At 50.4% G+C, this 19,190-nt stretch overlaps 1 protein-coding gene across 3 annotated transcripts in view; it reads left to right on the top strand.

The window, feature by feature from the left end:
• DLEC1 (DLEC1 cilia and flagella associated protein) overlaps nucleotides 1–19,190 on the top strand; it is a 217,021-nt gene that overhangs the window by 56,395 nt on the left and 141,436 nt on the right. For 2 of the 3 annotated variants that reach the window (XM_073677767.1, XM_073677768.1), the window contains exon 2: nucleotides 17,317–17,432. In XM_073677767.1, the coding sequence (XP_073533868.1) occupies nucleotides 17,317–17,432 (116 nt within the window). Of the gene's footprint in view, nucleotides 1–4,974; nucleotides 5,108–17,316; nucleotides 17,433–19,190 lie in introns of those variants that run through there. The other variant, XM_073677769.1, reaches the window with a different exon arrangement.

Genomic DNA, 19,190 nt, shown 5'->3' with positions numbered 1-19,190 from the left:
GGAGGTTTGACCACTAAGAGACCCGAGGGAGCCGGCCAAAGGTGGATCCCTGGTGGGAACGGCCAGAGACAGAGAGAAGGGAGCTCAGGACCACGCTTCAGAACTGCCTGGGGGTTAGCCGAGTCCAGGACCTGGTGGACGCAGCACGGCTCGGGTGGTCACTCAAGGCCAGAGTGACTGAGAGAACACTTGTGAGTAAAACCCCTGAAACTGCATCTCCTGACTCTGACTCTTCTTACTGACCGTCACAACCCCCATCATCTTCACCTGCTGCACTGAGGCCATACCCCTCCCGTTGGGGGTTATACCATCACTGCTGCACATATACCACCGGCCTCAGCGGACTGTTCTGCAGCGGCGGCTTCAAAGCCGCACTCAACGGGTGGCGTAGTCGATCAAATTAACATCTACTGCCATAGACTGCCACTTAGTTTGACACCCTGGGCACGGACCGGGTCACCGCCACAAGGACTACTACCCCTACCCAGATCCGGCTCCGGGTATCCCCTGAACATGGCCCAGGGGGTGCGTCAACTTTGGCGTAGTCGGCAGGATTACGTGCCCGCAACAACCGGGTACTGCGTGCCTGAAGAAAAGTTCACCGTTACCTTAAAAAGAAGTCTCCCGCCGGTTCCGGAGGGTCCCCGCCAACGGACCCCATCACAGGTCGTTTCCCGCCGGTTGTCCGCCATTTGCAGCTTTTTACCGCCATCCGTGGAGTTTCCCGCCACTGGCAGACGATTCCCGCCATTTCCAAAGATTTCCCGCCTTGGAAGAGCGGACGCCATTATGGGCGTGCCAGAGGGTGGCAAGAGGTCACCTCCCATCGTGGGCCAGGTCGAAGAATGGCGCCAAAAGCGGAAACCGCGCCCACCAACAGAGACTGTGATGCTGGAAGTGTCCATCAGCGTAAGAGAACTGCCCCTGGAACTGACAATCACTAAGTTGCCCCGGGACCACCCTCAATGTGGGCGGAGACAGAACAAGAGAACGAAGATGGGTGTCGCCTGGAGCAGTCTGGAGAGAGCGCACCCGGAGACAAGAAGTCTGGAGAGGAGTCCAGAGAGAGCCTACCCGGAGATGGAGGGAGAGTCAGGCAGCACCGACCCAGTGGTCAGGAGCCTGCTACAAGCCACAACCCCACTAGGCCTAGTGGAGGTCCTGGCACAGCTCCCCCGAGACCGGGAGTGTGCACAGACTGCGCTGGAGGGCCTCGCACGGAGGATGGCCCGGGTGCAGCGAGAGACGTTGGCGGAGTGGAGCCGAGAGATGGCCCAGTGGACCGAAACCCGTCAGCGGAGCACGCCACCCGAGACGAGGAGACAGACCGCCTCTGAGGATGGTGCAGGAGGAGTGAAGGCCGGAGACGGCGCCGAGAAGGGAGCTGAACGGACGGAGGCAGGTAAAGGGGACGTCACTACCCCGAGCCGGGAAACCGTGTACCTGCCCCAGCTCCCCGTCGCAGAGCCCTGAAATTCCCCCTGCCGTGCCCGTCGCTGCATCGTCACCGCCGCAGACTAGGCCTCAACCGGAAACCGCGGCCGCGACCCCTGTGACGTCACGCGCTTCGACCCTGAGCGCGGCAAAGCAGGAAATACCATCGGCCTGGTCGCAAGGCCTAGTACACCCGGGCGCCGCCATTCCAACAGCGCCCCCTACCTCCGCGGAGCCACCAGCCTGGTCGCAGGGCCGAGTAACCACGGGCGCCGCCGTTCTTACGGTGCCCTTTTCCTTTAGCGTGCCCCAAGCCTGGTCGCAAGGCCTGGTCAACCCGGGCGCCGCTACCACCACAGCGCCCATAACACCCAAAGTACCGCACCTGGGTGAGGACCTGTTCGCCCAGCATACGTGCCCGGATGGGCAGCCCTTCATATGGCCCCAGGAGTACTACCAACTGGAACTCCAAAGGGCGAGGCCCCTGTGTGAGCCCCTGATTCCGGCTCCGAAGCCCGTCAGGAGGACCCAGCCCCCGCTAGAGGAGGCACAATTTGAGTGGGACCCCACCGGAGGAGACCTCATGGGGTTCACTCAGGAGACTCGGGCGGCCGCAGCGGAGCGTGCAGAGTGCTGCCGCCAGCAGCTCGAGGTCTTCGAGAAGGAGCGGAGAGAGAGGCGGGTCCGGGAACAGCAAGCACAGATAAGGAGCGCGGAGCAGAAGAGCCGGACCTGGAGAGATCCCCGTGCAGCTCATGGTCCCCGTACCACCGGGACTGTGATTAAATTCAACCTGCAGCATGGGTGGGGCTTCATAAGAGACCATCATACCCCCGGCGACGTCTTTGTCACCCGCAGAGACGTAGAAAGCCATCTGCCGGAGGGACACAGAGGTCGTGACCTGTATGTAGGGGACGAGGTCACCTTCACCCGGCACAAGTGTGCCAAAGGACCCTACGCCCTCCATGTACATCGCCTGACGGAGGAGGAGCTGCGGTGTGAGGAGGAGCAGGAGGACCCGGACGGGTCTGAATCCAAAGAAGGAGCAGGAGGACGCCGTCGTTAAATTACGGTAAAGAGACTGTAAATAGTTACCCATCGGGGTACAGTAAACTGTTGCTGCTTTAAATATGTCCCCGTTGGGACAAGAGTGAACTGTTAACCCGTGTGTCCCTATTCCCATTACCTGGCCGAGGACTGAGAGCAGCCATATTCCCCCTGTATATAGTTGCGCTTTCTAAGGCGCCCTCTACAGGTTTTATAGGAAAACCGTGTTTCTAAAGGAGACTGTCGCACTTTTCCCGGTCACAAGTTGCACCGTGGCCGGAGGAGCAAGAGTGTTTACAAGGATGTTATTTATGAAAAGTTTTATATGAAAAGTTTTATTGCTGATAATATATGTGATGTTTTATATGTTTATGTTTATGAAAAAAAAAAAAATTGTATGTTTTGGATGTTTTTTATATCTTACAGCCCGAGGACGTGCTGTGATTTACCAGGGGGGAATGTAGCACCCTGAGGATTCGGCTGCTACAGGGGTATTACACCTCAAGCCAGAGGTGTGGTATTCCACTCCCGGGTAAGGATGGAGTGTGGAACTGAGCTCAGTAGGCTGCATGCACTACATACATCCCATTTCCGGGGGACAGACCAATGGTACTCCCACTAGAGAAATGTGCAGGTACGACAGCGTCTGTCCCTGGCTGGAGTGGGAGGAGGGTGGAACATCCCAGTAGTGTAGGGGCAGATAGGGGGAGTAGTCTGGGTAAAGCTAGGAGCTCATTGGGTGCTAGTCACCTGGGCTCACACATAGAGGGAGTATATATGGTGGGCACCATCTTAGGACAGGGTCTTTTTAGCCTGAGGAGCAGAGCAGAGGAGTTCAGCCAGGAGGGCTGACAGGGAGCTGTGGCTCCGGCTGGGCCCAGCTCCAGAGCCAAGCCTGCAGAGGAGAGAGAGGAGTAAGAAGGATCCAGAGAGAAAGACAGAGGGAACCCCAAGAACCCAGAAACAGACCAGAAAGGGTGAAGGGTTGGCGGACACGGGTACCGGAACCCGAACTGGTGGAGGCCACTTATCCTCAGCCAGGAACCGGAGGTCGTGGTCAAGATTTGCCACGACCCTCACCAAATCCACCAGAAAGGCACACCAAGCATAGGGTCAGGGAACCCAGAGGAGGTTTGACCACTAAGAGACCCGAGGGAGCCGGCCAAAGGTGGATCCCTGGTGGGAACGGCCAGAGACAGAGAGAGAGAAGGGAGCTCAGGACCACGCTTCAGAACTGCCTGGGGGTTAGCCGAGTCCAGGACCTGGTGGACGCAGCACGGCTCGGGTGGTCACTCAAGGCCAGAGTGACTGAGAGAACACTTGTGAGTAAAACCCCTGAAACTGCATCTCCTGACTCTGACTCTTCTTACTGACCGTCACAACCCCCATCATCTTCACCTGCTGCCCTGAGGCCATACCCCTCCCGTTGGGGGTTATACCATCACTGCTGCACATATACCACCGGCCTCAGCGGACTGTTCTGCAGCGGCGGCTTCAAAGCCGCACTCAACGGGTGGCGTAGTCGATCAAATTAACATCTACTGCCATAGACTGCCACTTAGTTTGACACCCTGGGCACGGACCGGGTCACCGCCACAAGGACTACTACCCCTACCCAGATCCGGCTCCGGGTGTCCCCTGAACATGGCCCAGGGGGTGCGTCATTACGATCTCAGCACATGTCACTATCTCAGCACATGTTACGATCTCAGCACATGTTACGATCTCAGCACATGTTACGATCTCAGCACATGTTACGGTCTCGGCACAGTTCACGCTCATGGCACAGGTCACGGTCTCGGCACAGGTCACGGTATCGGCACAGGTCACGGTCTCGGCACAGGTCACGATCTCGGCACAGGTCACGATCTCGGCACAGGTCACGGTCTTGGCACAGGTCACGGTCTTGGCACAGGTCACGGTCTTGGCACAGGTCACGGTCTTGGCACAGGTCACGATCTCATCATTCATCCACTTTTTTGTTTTTTTCTTATCTTGTAGCCTCCTTATCACATTCGTCCTGCAGTGACAGAGGAGGGACACAAGCTCTGATAGTAACGTTCCCTGGGAACTTATAAATTTTATCATACGCATAAAATTCATCATTAGCAGCGCATGTAAAAGCACATCAGATGTGAACGGGACCCAGCTGAAGAGCAATGTTGACCAGGAATACAGAGGTCTGATAATCTGCAGCTTGCGCTCACTTTTTGTCAGTCTTTCTTTATATTAGATTATCTGAGCCAGCGATTGTCTGCAGCAGTCACATCAGTTTATTTTATATACAATTATTATATATATACTTATATTGCATTGTGTTACTATACTTTTTCATGATTATTACGTGATAAACGGTAACAATACCAATGTAAGAACCGATAAAGACAAATGTAATTTACAACAAGGCGCCTAAAATCCTGAACTGGTGACCTGAGAAACAGCTCTGCACTTACAATGAATGTCCAATAGGTGGCGTTTATTTTCTACAGACTGAAACCGCTCAGCCCGAAAGAAAAGCTCTATGATGTTATTACTCCGCCCGGTGTTACTATGGAAACCGGAGGACGCTGAGTACTCTGCATCCCCCTGTGTGTATTCCTCCGCACCAAGAAGTCCATTCATTATTGTAAGTACAGCGCCGTGTCCGGTGTGTGTTTCGGGTGTACGGGGAGTCTGGGGGCAGAACAGGCTGGTGTCTGAGGAAAGCAGGTGATACTGTTCATTAGACACCGTGCAACGTCATGTAATGTCAGCTAACCTTGTGATAATGCAGCAAAACGGAGCCCAGTGACTTGTCTGCTAGAAGAAGCTGCAGCTCTTGTTTTCATGGTTTTCATCCAATTATTCATATTTGTATTTATTGCTTTTCTTATTTTGGGGAAGTTGAATGACAACTAACAAAGCTTTATTTTTTTACTTAAAAAATAAAATAAAAAAAAATAATAATAAAAAAGTAAATCATATATGTGTTCAAATCTCCCCCCCACAAAAAATGTATTTATTAAATCCCCTGCCACTGCCATGCTGACTCCCATGTGATGGGGCATATGACGTGACTGTGGCGCCCAATCACTGGCGGACCTCCTGACGTGATGTCACCGCTGCAGCCAGTGATTGGCCGCTACTGTAATGTAGAGAAATGATGTCACCACTGCAGCCAGTGATTGGCCGCTACCGTCATGTAGAGAAATGATGTCACCGCTGCAGCCAGTGATTGGCCGCTACTGTCATGTAGAGAAATAATGTCACCGCTGCAGTCAGTGATTGGCCGCTACTGTCATGTAGAGAAATAATGTCACCACTGCAGCCAGTGATTGGCCGCTACTGTAATGTAGAGAAATGATGTCACCACTGCAGCCAGTGATTGGCCGCTACCGTCATGTAGAGAAATGATGTCACCGCTGCAGCCAGTGATTGGCCGCTACTGTCATGTAGAGAAATAATGTCACCGCTGCAGTCAGTGATTGGCCGCTACTGTCATGTAGAGAAATAATGTCACCACTGCAGCCAGTGATTGGCCGCTACTGTAATGTAGAGAAATGATGTCACCACTGCAGCCAGTGATTGGCCGCTACCGTCATGTAGAGAAATGATGTCACCGCTGCAGCCAGTGATTGGCCGCTACTGTCATGTAGAGAAATAATGTCACCGCTGCAGTCAGTGATTGGCCGCTACTGTCATGTAGAGAAATAATGTCACCACTGCAGCCAGTGATTGGCCGCTACTGTAATGTAGAGAAATGATGTCACCACTGCAGCCAGTGATTGGCCGCTACCGTCATGTAGAGAAATGATGTCACCGCTGCAGCCAGTGATTGGCCGCTACTGTAATGTAGAGAAATGATGTCACCACTGCAGTCAGTGATTGGCCGCTACCGTCATGTAGAGAAATAATGTCACCACTGCAGTCAGTGATTGGCCGCTACCGTCATGTAGAGAAATGATGTCACCGCTGCAGCCAGTGATTGGCCGCTACTGTAATGTAGAGAAATGATGTCACCACTGCAGCCAGTGATTGGCCGCTACCGTCATGTAGAGAAATGATGTCACCACTGCAGCCAGTGATTGGCCGCTACTGTCATGTAGAGAAATAATGTCACCACTGCAGCCAGTGATTGGCCGCTACTGTCATGTAGAGAAATGATGTCACCGCTGCAGTCAGTGATTGGCCGCTACTGTCATGTAGAGAAATGATGTCACCACTGCAGCCAGTGATTGGCCGCTACTGTCATGTAGAGAAATGATGTCACCGCTGCAGTCAGTGATTGGCCGCTACTGTCATGTAGAGAAATGATGTCAACACTGCAGCCAGTGATCGGCCGCCACAGTCATGTAGAGAAATTATGTCACCACTGCAGCCAGTGATTGGCCGCTACTGTCATGTAGAGAAATGATGTCACCACTGCAGCCAGTGATTGGCCGCTACTGTCATGTAGAGAAATGATGTCACCGCTGCAGTCAGTGATTGGCCGCTACTGTCATGTAGAGAAATGATGTCACCACTGCAGCCAGTGATTGGCCGCTACTGTCATGTAGAGAAATGATGTCACCGCTGCAGTCAGTGATTGGCCGCTACTGTCATGTAGAGAAATGATGTCACCACTGCAGCCAGTGATTGGCCGCTACTGTCATGTAGAGAAATGATGTCACCGCTGCAGTCAGTGATTGGCCGCTACTGTCATGTAGAGAAATGATGTCACCACTGCAGCCAGTGATTGGCCGCTACCGTCATGTACAGAAATAATGTCACCACTGCAGCCAGTGATTGGCCGCTACTGTCATGTAGAGAAATGATGTCACCACTGCAGCCAGTGATTGGCCGCTACCGTCATGTACAGAAATAATGTCACCACTGCAGCCAGTGATTGGCCGCTACTGTCATGTAGAGAAATGTTGTCATCGCTGCCGCAGGAAAGACACAGGAGCACCAGACTCATGAATACAGGGCCGTCCTGAGATGTCTGCTTTTTTTTTTTTTGCATGCGAGAAAACATTACACCGTATTTCATCAGTGAGCTGGATCCCGATTTTATCCATTTTTGTCCATGTGTCAGTTTCAGTTTTCAGCAACTTTGTTACATCTGTTTTTTCCATATGCAAAAATAAAACATTTACAAGTGTCTCCTATCCATTATATGAAAAAAACAACAACAACACCGCAGATGACACATGGATGGCATGGTGTTTGCTGTCATTTTCTTGTCTTCACGCACCCATTGACTTGTCTCTTGTGAGCTTGATCTGTGCTTCTGATTAAAAACGGATGTCTCTGTTTTTTGTCTGCAACAAAACATGGATGTGGGGTTTTTCCTTTTGCATACAAGAAAATCACTGATGGTAAAATCCGTCTCACTGACCAAAACTTGATGAATATAGATCCATTTTTTTGCACAAGAAAAGGGTAGATTATAGTCTATGAGGCTGTTGATATGTCCAGATTTTGTTGCAGACAAAGTACCATTAAAAAAAAAATATTAGAAATGTTCGTTTTTGATCTGAGTCAAACTCACCAATGCCAATGCAATTAATTGGTTCCTAAAAAAAAAACAAATTTTGAATGCCATCCATGATTCATCCTCACCATTTCTTGAGAACATAGACTCTGCAACTTGAGGGGCTTAAGCAAAGGGCTCCAGTGCTTCAGGGGGCTAAACCAAAGGGCTTCAGTGCTTCAGGGGGCTAACCCAAAGGGCTCCAATGCTTCATGGGGCTAACCCAAAGGGCTCCAGTGCTTCAGGGGGCTACCCCAAAGTGCTCCAGTGCTTCAGAGGGCTAAACCAAAGGGCTCCAATGCTTTAGGGGGCTAACCCAAAGGGCTCCAATGCTTCAGGGGGCTAACCCAAGGGCTCCAGTGCTTCAGGGGGCTAAACCAAAGGGCTCCAGTGCTTCAGGGGGCTAACCCAAATTGCTCCAGTGCTTCAGGGGGCTAACCCAAAGGGCTTCAGTGCTTCAGGGGGCTAACCCAAAGGGCTCCAGTGCTTCAAGAGGCTAAACCAAAGGGCTCCAGTGCTTCAGGGGGCTAACCCAAAGGGCTCCAATGCTTCAGGGGGCTAACCCAAAGGGCTTCAGTGCTTCAGGGGGCTAAACCAAAGGGCTCCAGTGCTTCAGGGGGCTAAACCAAAGGGCTTTAGTGCTTCAGGGGGCTAACCCAAAGGGCTCCAATGCTTCAGGGGGCTAACCCAAAGGGCTTCAGTGCTTCAGGGGGCTAAACCAAAGGGCTCCAGTGCTTCAGGGGGCTAAACCAAAGGGCTTTAGTGCTTCAGGGGGCTAACCCAAAGGGCTACAATGCTTCAGGGGGCTAACCCAAAGGGCTCCAGTGCCTCAAGGGGGCTAAACCAAAGGGCTCCAGTGCTTCAGGGGGCTAAACCAAAGGGCTCCAGTGCTTCAGGGGGCTAACCCAAAGGGCTCCAGTGCTTCAGATGGCTAAACCAAAGGGCTCCAATGCTTCCGGGGGCTAACCCAAAGGGCTCCAGTGCTTCAGGTGCTTAACCAAAGGGCTCCAGTACTTCAGAGGGCTAAACCAAAGGGCTCCAGTGCTTCAGGGGGCTAAACCAAAGGGCTCCAGTGCTTCAGGGGGCTAACCCAAAGGGCTCCAATGCTACAGGGGGCTGACCCAAAGGGCTCCAGTGCTTCAGGGGGCTAACCCAAAGTGCTCCAGTGCTTCAGAGGGCTAAACCAAAGGGCTCCAATGCTTCAGGGGGCTAACCCAAAGGGCTCCAATGCTTCAGGGGGCTAACCCAAAGGGCTCCAGTGCTTCAGGGGGCTAACCCAAAGGGCTCCAGTGCTTCAGGGGGCTAAACCAAAGGGCTCCAGTGCTTCAGGGGGCTAAACCAAAGGGCTCCAGTGCTTCAGGGGGCTAACCAAAAGGGCTCCAGTGCTTCAGAGGGCTAAACCAAAGGGCTCCAATGCTACAGGGGGCTAACCCAAAGGGCTCCAATGCTTCCGGGGGCTAACTCAAAGGGCTCCAGTGCTTCATGGGGGCTAACTCAAAGGGCTCCAGTGCTTCAGGGGGTTAAACCAAAGGGCTCCAGTGCTTCAGGTGGCTAAACGAAAGGGCTCCAGTGCTTCAGGGGGCTAAACCAAAGGGCTCCAGTGCTTCAGGGGGCTAAACCAAAGGGCTCCAGTGCTTCAGGGGGCTAAACCAAAGGGCTCCAGTGCTTCAAACAAGCTAAGTAATTAGTGTATTGCTTTCTCTATGTTGCTATGATTATGTTATTACCTGTCACCACTCTTGATGAACCCTTTAAAAAGGGGAAACACATTGAGTTTGCCACAGGCTAATGAGCTTTGTTGTCTATTTTCTTCACTGGTAGTTATCTCCATTGTTGCAAATCTGCACTGCATGGGATTTGCTACAGGTCTATGTTCCAAATTTTGGAGTATGTGTATACTAAATAATTTGGTTATATCACAATCTGCTCTTGGGCAAGGCTAGGATTTTTGGAAGTCTTGGTCAATACAGTACCTGACCATTGACCCATAGGCCAAATAGGATCTGTTATCTGTATAGTTATGCATCATTGTTAACTGAGGTTTGACCTTTCAAATTGTCTGTTATATACCTCTCTGAAATACTTTCCCCTCCCTACCAATGAGATAACATAGCAATCTACATGTTATGCTGAGATTCAATTATCAGTTGAGTCTATATACAATAGCACTAGCACCTTATATATAATTCCTCTTCCGGCATAACAGGGCCAGAAGGGACAGCCACCGAGGAGCGGGGGCGCCAATTGCACAGGATTAGGGTGCCAACCTCCGCTGGTAGGTAGTGGTAGCAGTGAGGGTGTTGATAGGGACATGAGTGCGGCCCTATACGTTTTTTATTATCATTATATATGTTTTTCTTGTGTATGTCCTCATGAATTTGACAATTTTAAAGTAAGGTTATTAAAAGTTATATTATATTTTATTATTGGCTAGAAGTACAGCTAATACTGTGAATTTCATCAATGATTCATCCTGTTGCTTCTTGATTTTTACTGTATCATGGGTAGGAGACGCTTTGAATTATTGTTTTTATACACGGAGAACAGATGCATGAATGCTGGTGAAAATGCCCACAACTTCATTTACACATCGGTGTTTGTCATACATGTGACATTAGGGCTCATACAGACATTCGCGGGTCTCCCATGTATTGCTATGAGGCTGTCACGCTCAGGTCAGGAGATCTATTTTTCTTGCATATGAGAAAAACTGATGAAGCAATGTTGGTAAAAAACACACACATTGGGTTTCATTACAAATGTTTCAGTTTGCATTCTATAGGCTAAGCTATGCATTGTTGATTGGTGGCTACAGAATACGTTAATTGGGAATCTTTCAGTGGCTCATTCTTACATTCTGATGGGGAGTCTGTAACTCTTCTATCTGTCTTTTTCTGAGCTCATCTTGACTGGTTTATGGGAAAAATAAAGTTTAGTGCAGGTAAACAAAAAGATCCTGTAAAAGCCAAATGGTGCAATCACAAGTATGTGATTTGAATACATGCGGTCAAGTGCCGACTAGATGGACGTGGCCTCGCTCAATGCAAGTGTATTCTATGAGGCTGGACACAGTCTAGTTGGAATGTGGCCGGAAGTATGCAAATCGCAAACTTGTAGTCACACCTGCTGCTCCCAGCACCGCAGAATCTGCACAGCGTGCAGTGCGCTCGCAGTCACATATAGTTGACGCGCCCCCTGGGCCATGGGGTACTCGGTAGCCGGGCCGGTCAATGCTGGGGGAATGTCACAGTGGCAGTGACCCAGTCCGTGACCCAGGGTGGTCAATTAAAGGGAAAGTAGTAGGGAAATAAAGTTGATCGGGTTGATACTTAGTTACGCCCCTCCAGGCACTCCTCGGTTCATGGTACAGTGGGATCACTAATCACGCTCACGCCAGTCAGTCCGGGCGCGAGCGTAACAGTTTTCTCAGGCCATGGTTCCCGTTGAGCCCCACGGTCCTTCGCTCTCAGAGACATTTGAATCCTTGTCTGGCGAATAAGTGCACCAAGGAAAAATTTTTTCGCAAGCTGAGGCCCAGGCGATTTACGCACTATCCCAAATGGATCTATCAGCACTCGTTCCTGCGGATCCACCACGGTACTATGGGGATCCAAAACGAAGCCATGCATTTGTGGAGCAATGCATGCTGCATTTCAAATTCTATGCTCACTATTTTCCTACCGATCGGGTTAAAGTAGCATTCATGATGTCCTACCTAGCGGGTGATGCCTTGAAATGGATCACCCCCCTTTGGGAAGCATGGGATCCTATCGTCTCTGACCTGCAGGCCTTCCTGGTGGCCTTTCTAATAGTCTTCAATGACCCTAATCTTGAAGCTTCTGCTAAAGCTTCCCTTCCCAATATCCTGGAGCAGCCCCGATGGGTGATGTGTGTAGGTAGCCTACCAGTTTTCCAGCCTGAAGAGACTGCTGCCCACACAGAATCCACACAGGATGACAATGCTCTACAGAATACTTCCCTTCCCAACCTCAAGAGGCAGTCCAGACGTGCAAGGCGTAGAGGTAAACCGTCACGCCAGGTTCTGTCCTCCCAAAGACCTTCTGTTCCCCGGCCTGTAGAGGCAGCTGTCCGCACAGACTATGTTCGTCAGGCAAATCAGAGGCCAGATCTCAGTCACAAAATCGGATTGCGGTCCCGCTGCGGTTGTTTGGGATCTCCTGACGGTCTTTGTCCAGCGAAGGTTGGAGAATCCCAAGACATTAGGCCTGTGGGAGAGGCTGCCCTTGGCGTTAGTGTTTCCTCTCCACAGATGACCATGACTGTCTCTATGGCAAGTGAAGGCCTCGGATTAACCGGAAGTTTCGGGCTTAAAGCCTTGAAGAGTCGGAGTCTGATTCCCGTCCGACAACTCCAGAAGCCGGTTTGGGCATTGTCAGTGGAAGGACGAGCCCTACTCAGAAACAGTTAAAATATGTCTGTACAAATTAAGCTCCAGATTGGAGCATTACACATGAAGAAGTTCACATTCCAGGTGCTGTCTGGTTTACCCACAGGTCGTCCAGAGCCGAGAGATCTAGTGCCCGCTCAGGTCTGGAGATCCTGCATGGTGTTTCCTGGGGGACTGCTGAGGTGCAAGGAGTGTCCAGTCCCCATATCTTCAGGACAGTCAGTAGTTTCTTCTTCTTCACCAGATCTGCTAGTCGCTGACTTGCTGTGCGCTGAAGTTTCCGAAGGAAGGGAAGCGGAGGCATTGTCCCCACACAGTCTCGACGATTGTACCAATGATCTGGCTTTGGGCACCGCCCCGCCTCGCAGACGTGTCATCTCAGAAACCAGACTGAAGTTGGTCCCTAATCAAGGATCCTCCATCTCTAACGAATCTGGCAATAAGTCCATCAAGGCGGTGGCTACCTCCAAGTCTCTGCACCCCTCCAACCAGGCGGTGGACCTCCAGTTGCCTCCTGAATCCTCCGGGGTGCTACCTGATAATAAATGGAATAAGACTTTTCTGCACCCTGTACCTGGTACTTCGTCCACTTCATCCTGTAAGCTTGGCAAAGTGTACATCAAGGAAGTGGTTACTCCCGAGTCTCTGCACCCCTCCAACCCGGTGGAGGATCTCCAGTTGTCACGTGAATCCTTTGGGGTGCTACCCGATATTAACAAATGGAGTGAGACTTTTCTACACCCTGTACCTGGTACTTCGCCCATTTCTTCCAGTAAGCTTGGCAAAGTGTACGTCAAAGCGGTGGTTAACTCAGAGTCTCTGCACCCCTCCAACCCGGTGGAGAACCTCCAGTTGTCCCGTGAATCCTTTGGGGTACTACCCGATATTAACAAATGGAGAGAGACTTTCCTGTGTCCTGTTCCTGGTACCTCACCCACTTCATCTGTTGCTGAGGATGGCCCGATGGGAGGAAGCATCCTAGTTACCAAGATGATGAGACCAGCTTCGTTCCCTCTAGTGGACAGAAGAGGAAATCTTCTTGAGGAGAAGGATTGGCCTCTAAATTTTCAGCAGAAAATCCTTGCTGGCTGGAGGAAGAGGGGGCGTAAAGGGGGGAGTACTGTACCATTCCTGGCGGCGTGCTTGCATGGTGCACCACCTCCCACCATGCAAGACCGCAATCTTACCTGTCAGTCCAGGCTGCACATTTTGTTTCAGTATCCGCTGTCTCCATGTCTCTTGTCTGACTGCTTAGGGTGTCGGCGCAGCTTCTGCCTGTTTCTTATAGTTACTGTGTGCACAGTCCTAATGCGTCCCCAGCCTATTGCTGTGAGTCACTGGATACTTAAACCCCCTCCACCCAGTAGGAGGTGCCTGAGCAACACTTTCACTCAGTTTGTCTTTTGCAACTTAGTTGCCAGGTCCTGTCCTTTATCTAGTCTGTTTCTGCCACCCTGGGGGCTGTATACCCAGGCCTGTTACCTGTTCATGTGACCTTAGTCAGTTCTGCCACCCTGGGGGCTGAGTTCTCAGGCTCGTTCCTGTATCTTGTTCCCGGTTCAGTTTCTGTCTGAACAGTGTCCTAGTCCGTTACCTGTTTGTCTCTATGTCTGCACCTTACCCTTTTCCTGCAGTATCTGAACCTGCACCTAACTCCAACTCGTTGTCTCTGTACTTCTGTTTGTGAGTTTTGTGTCTACTTGCTACTTCATTGCAAGTACCTTGTGTGTATCTGGTTCTGCTCGAACTATTTCCCTGCCTCTGTATCTAACTCCTGTGTTCCAGCTATCTTCTTGTGTTCTCCAGTCTGTTCTATGTGAACAGAGCCCTGTCCTGTCTACCGCATCTGCGGGTTTTGCTTTGCTCTGCTTGCTCACTGCACCAACGGTTTTGCTCTGCTTTGCTTGTTCACCGCATCTGCGGGTTTTGCCCTGCTTTGCTTGTTCACCGCATCTGCGGGTTTTGCTCTGCTTTGCTTGTTCACCGCATCTGCGGGTTTTTGCTCTGCTTTGCTAGTTCACCGCATCTGCTGTTTTGCTCTGCTTTGCTTGTTCACCGCATCTGCGGGTTTTGCTCTGCTTTGCTTGTTCACCGCATCTGTGATTTTGCTCTGCTTTGCTTGTTCACCGCATCTGCGGGTTTTGCTCTGCTTTGCTTGTTCACCGCATCTGCGGGTTTTGCTCTGCTTTGCTTGTTCACCTCATCTGCAGGTTTTGCTCTGCTTTGCTTGTTCACCGCATCTGCGGATTTTTCTCTGCTTTGCTTGTTCACCGCATCTGCGGTTTTGCTCTGCTTTGCTTGTTCACCGCATCTGCGGGTTTTGCTCTGCTTTGCTTGTTCACCGCATCTGCGGGTTTTGGCTCCGCTCTGCTTGTCTACCGCACCTGCGGCTCTGTTCCTGTATCCCAGTCTGTACTGGTCCCTATCCTGCCTAAATTCCTACTTGCCAGTACCCGCCTGTCTGCATGCCAGCCGTGCCTGCCTGTGCCCACCTGTCTGCATGCCAGCCGTGCCTGCCAGTGCCCACCTGTCTGCATACCAGCCATGCCTGTCAATATCCACCTGTCTGCATACCAGCCGTGCCTGCCAGTACCCACCAGTCAATATGCCAGTTTAACCTGCCTGTTCCTGCATTCCCCGGTGTGGGTAAACAGCTGTGACCGTGGTCTGACCTGGAGTAGCACCTGGTCCCTCTGCTCGGTTCCTCCCTGGTTCACGGAGTCGACTGAGCCGCCGTGCGACCTTGGTCGGATCGGGTTGATACTTAGTTACGCCCCTCCAGGCACTCCTCGGTTCATGGTACAGTGGGATCACTAATCACACTCACGCCAGACAATCCAGGCGCGAGCGTAACAGAGTGTATTGGATGTGGGTGTGTGGGTGTAAGGTGCCCCAACAAGGTAGTCGTGGGCGAGCTGTAGCCCCCTCTCGCTCTGGCACCCTACAGACAATACGTGTCCTCACTCTGAAGTGTGGCTGTGTATGTGGTGCTCTTCACTTACTTCAAGCCATGCGATTGTGGCCGTCTCCAGGCATTTCTCTTCTGGGACCAGGGCAGCAATAAATTCAGAGGACACGAGGTTCTTAACCAGAACTTGAACTTTACTTGGGGAAGAGGAATATGTACAGTATTTACAGGCAGATATAATGGATAAGGCCCGACAGGTTATCATCTCTCTCACAGGCGCTGGCAACTCCTTCAGCCCTGGTTCCCTCTTTGAGTGAAGCATCTCTGTGACTCTATCTCTAGCCCAAGAGACTCTTCTGTAATACTGACAGTGATCTGGATCCAATCTCTCCCCCACATCTTAGCCTGGAGTCCAATTTATCTTCCTCTGCTTCCTGTAGACTAGAAGTGCCCCGGGTCCTCACTACCTTTGATGAGTTTCTCCGGCCGGCTAACAGGACTCGTGCTCTTGCGTAGTGAGACTTGCACACTGGTGATCCCACTGTCTGAGGGTATGGAGCTCCCGTCTACCCTAGCAGCCAATATACTCAGGCTGACTGTAGGATTTTCTGTCCTATCTCTTACTGAGTGACTCCTCCTGCTTTCTGGAAACTTAAGCAGGAATTTTCCTAAAGTGCCCACCCTCGGTGAGCTGTCATCAAACAGCATTAACCCATCACTGTCTGTAACCCGGCTAGCAGACTCAACCTGACATCTGCACCCAGAACAGTGGCATCTTGTGGCTGTTTACAGGTACTGCAGCCCACAAGGAATTATGCCAGGAACAAGCTCTATGTCACTCAAGGCTTGATCAGGGCACTAAGTTCCCCCTTTACTCTACTGACTGGACCACTAAAGCTAACCCCTTAGCTTGGTCTACCAACAGTTCAGAGAGGTCTGACTTCAGGAACACTTCCTTTAACTATCTCAGTACCAAGGGAAGGCTACGCCCTTCCCCACTATTACATGGGTCCCGGGTAGTACTCCATCCTTACCTGAGAGTGGGATACCACACCTCTGGGTGAGATGCAGTACCTCTGTGGCAACTGGACCCGCAGGGGCGCCATATTGTGACTGCGGACTGCAGACTTGTAGCCAAAGGCCAAACAACCCCTTTAATCATAAGAAGGTACATAATACAACACATCTTTCATTTGTTGGGACTTATCTGTCACACACAGTGTAGGAAAGACAAAGAGCAACACAAAGGGATGAGGGGAAGAGAGCCCAGACACTAAGGAAAGGGGGAATGGAGACTTCATAGGCTGATCTAATATCACCCTGTCTCCCCTACCGTCCCTATATTGGTTTCTCACCAATCGCCAAACAGGAAACCTAAGTCCCGTAAACCCCTAGAGCTAGGCCCTGGATAGGCAATGAGCACTGGTCAGACCCCACTATAAACTAAAAACAACAAGGGAGACAAACACAGGGGGAAGAAACTTAGCTTGAGCCAACTTCAGAGAGATTACACAAAACGTCCTCCAAGCACCAGAGAGGAAGTAAACAGACTGCAATAGCTCCAAGCCTTCATAAGTGAATATCACCGGCCCCTCCCTGCAGCAAACTGAAAGTATTTAAACACTCAGGCCTGGGTGTCAATCAGAGCAGGAGGGAGGTAGCTGCTGGGTCCTAAAGTAAGATGGATTTAAGAAGGCGTCTGTAATGCCAAACGAAGTGACCTTCTGCAACCAGCTGCAGAACGACTATCTGCTACATCTGACACACCCGTGACATTATTGTTTCAGATTTTAGAGACATGACTAGAATTTTTGTTGGGTAAATTGGTAATTTTAATGTGTGATTCTTCTATTTCAAGGGGTTGTCCAGGACTTTGGTGATCTTTCTGTAAGGTAGGCCATTAATACGAGGTCGGACCCCCAACAATCTCATACTGATGATCTATACAATTAAGTATTTAATAAATTGCAAAAAGCAATCAATAATAATAATAATGATAAAACAAGTTTGTTTTGTTTTGTTATTTAGTAATTTCAGGTCCTGGATACATAGACAAAATGGCGACAGATGAGGTTCTTCCAGGAGTCAACCTGTCCCCAGACCCTGCTATGTACAGACCGAAGCCTTCGTCTGAAAAGACTCAGGTATAATGCTGTAAGAGAATGGAATAAATGCTGTGGACAGACTCATTTCCATGGAAGTATGCACTTTTTCGATGGGAGTTGATGAAACTTTTGAGCATCTTTGTTTCCCATTGCTTCATGGGTTCCATTATCACAAAATCATCCCAGATGTATTTTATACTTTCTGTACCAGTGAAGTCTCATTCAGCCTGGCAAACTTTAGCAGGGGGAAAACAACCCTGCAAGAACAGAGCCATGATACCCATGTCCAAGGGAAAAAAATCTTTAATTCCTCTTTATGGTAAAAAATGTGTGTCTCACTTTAACAGGAAGCTGTCAGCAGGTTTTCTATGTTATCTGACAGCATGATGTAGGGACAGAGATCTTGATTCCATCAATGTATCACTTAGGTTACTGGGTGCAGCAGTTATGATAGTCAGTTTCTCTGCTGCAGATCTATCAGAGTTGAGCCGTGTATAACCCGCCCACACCACAGCTTTCCATGTTCATTGTATAGTGACAGAGAACTGATAATCAGTGCTGGGGCGGGTCTGGACTAAGATACGGGAGGCCAGTAGTCCTGTAATGATGATTTCCTGCTGATAAAACACTGATTGCATTGAAACAGCAAAGCAGCCCAGTAAGTTAAACATTCCTGTAATTAGGATCTCTGCTCCTACATTATGGTGCTCTCAGATTACATAGCAAAAACCTGGTAACAAATTCCCTTTAAATTGCATTGTTGGCGCATGTTGTGTTTCCCCATGTTTGTGTACCTATTGTCCTAGTGTTGTAAAGAGCTGGCGGGTGACTGTACAGTGTTGCCAGGAGACCCTGTCAGTATGGCTGCCAGCTTGCATTTGTTAAATGTTACACGCACGCCGCTAGGTTCAAATAGGGCGAGAAGGGTTTCATGAATATGTTGGAATCCTGGGCGAACCGTTACTCAGGGCGACCATAGGCTGCAGCTTCTCTCAGGCACACGATAGATTCAGTTTCTGACCAGAGACATCTGACAAGAGTCTTTTTCATCAGTTTAACAGTGGAATTTAATCTGAAGCACGGCCAGTGCAATTCCGGGATATTACAGTAACACTCTTCATTACAGTACAGTCTCATAAAGCAGGCACAGTAACGTCAGTCTCTTCAGTAGCATAATTCAGCACAGATTAGATCTCTTGGCAGCACACTTCTATGCATAAACAACAGGCTTTTCCTTCACAAGAACTCAGTAGTACACAGCATTCTTTATCATGCATGGAGATGGAGGGGGGAGGGTTTGATGAGGGAGATGATCCATGTTACACAATTCCTTCCAGTCCTTATCTTCCTGCCCAATAATACTCTGCACTCTTAGTTCAGGGAGTTTATCTGACCTGTTTAGTTTCTCTCCTGACCTGAATCCTGTTCAGTTGCCTTTTCTCAGATACAGATAACACACCACCTTTCTCTTCGGCTTCAGCCAGACTACAATAATAACTTCCCCACAATCCCCCTGGGGCTCTGCTAAAAACACTCCCTGTCTCCTGTGACTGTGTTAACCTCTCTAGTTGCTGGATGCTTCTGGAGCACAACACTTCCTGTCTCATGTGCTTGTGTGGCGCCCCTGAGGGTTCAGTCGCCACAGGGGTACTGCACCTCAGATAGAGGTGTGATATCTCCTCTTCCGGGTAAGGATGGAGCATTTCTCGGGACCCTACTTTACCACTCAACACTACACCACTCCTGTCCTGTAGGGGGCCTAAATGCACCAGGGTGCTGCCCCAGCCCGGGATAGAG

This window comes from Phyllobates terribilis, unplaced genomic scaffold (genome assembly GCF_046119375.1).
Source record: "Phyllobates terribilis strain yellow unplaced genomic scaffold, ASM4611937v1 Scaffold_4__5_contigs__length_816908805, whole genome shotgun sequence".
In the NCBI taxonomy this organism is placed as follows: Eukaryota; Metazoa; Chordata; class Amphibia; order Anura; family Dendrobatidae; genus Phyllobates; species Phyllobates terribilis.
This window is presented reverse-complemented; position numbering and strand designations above follow the sequence as displayed.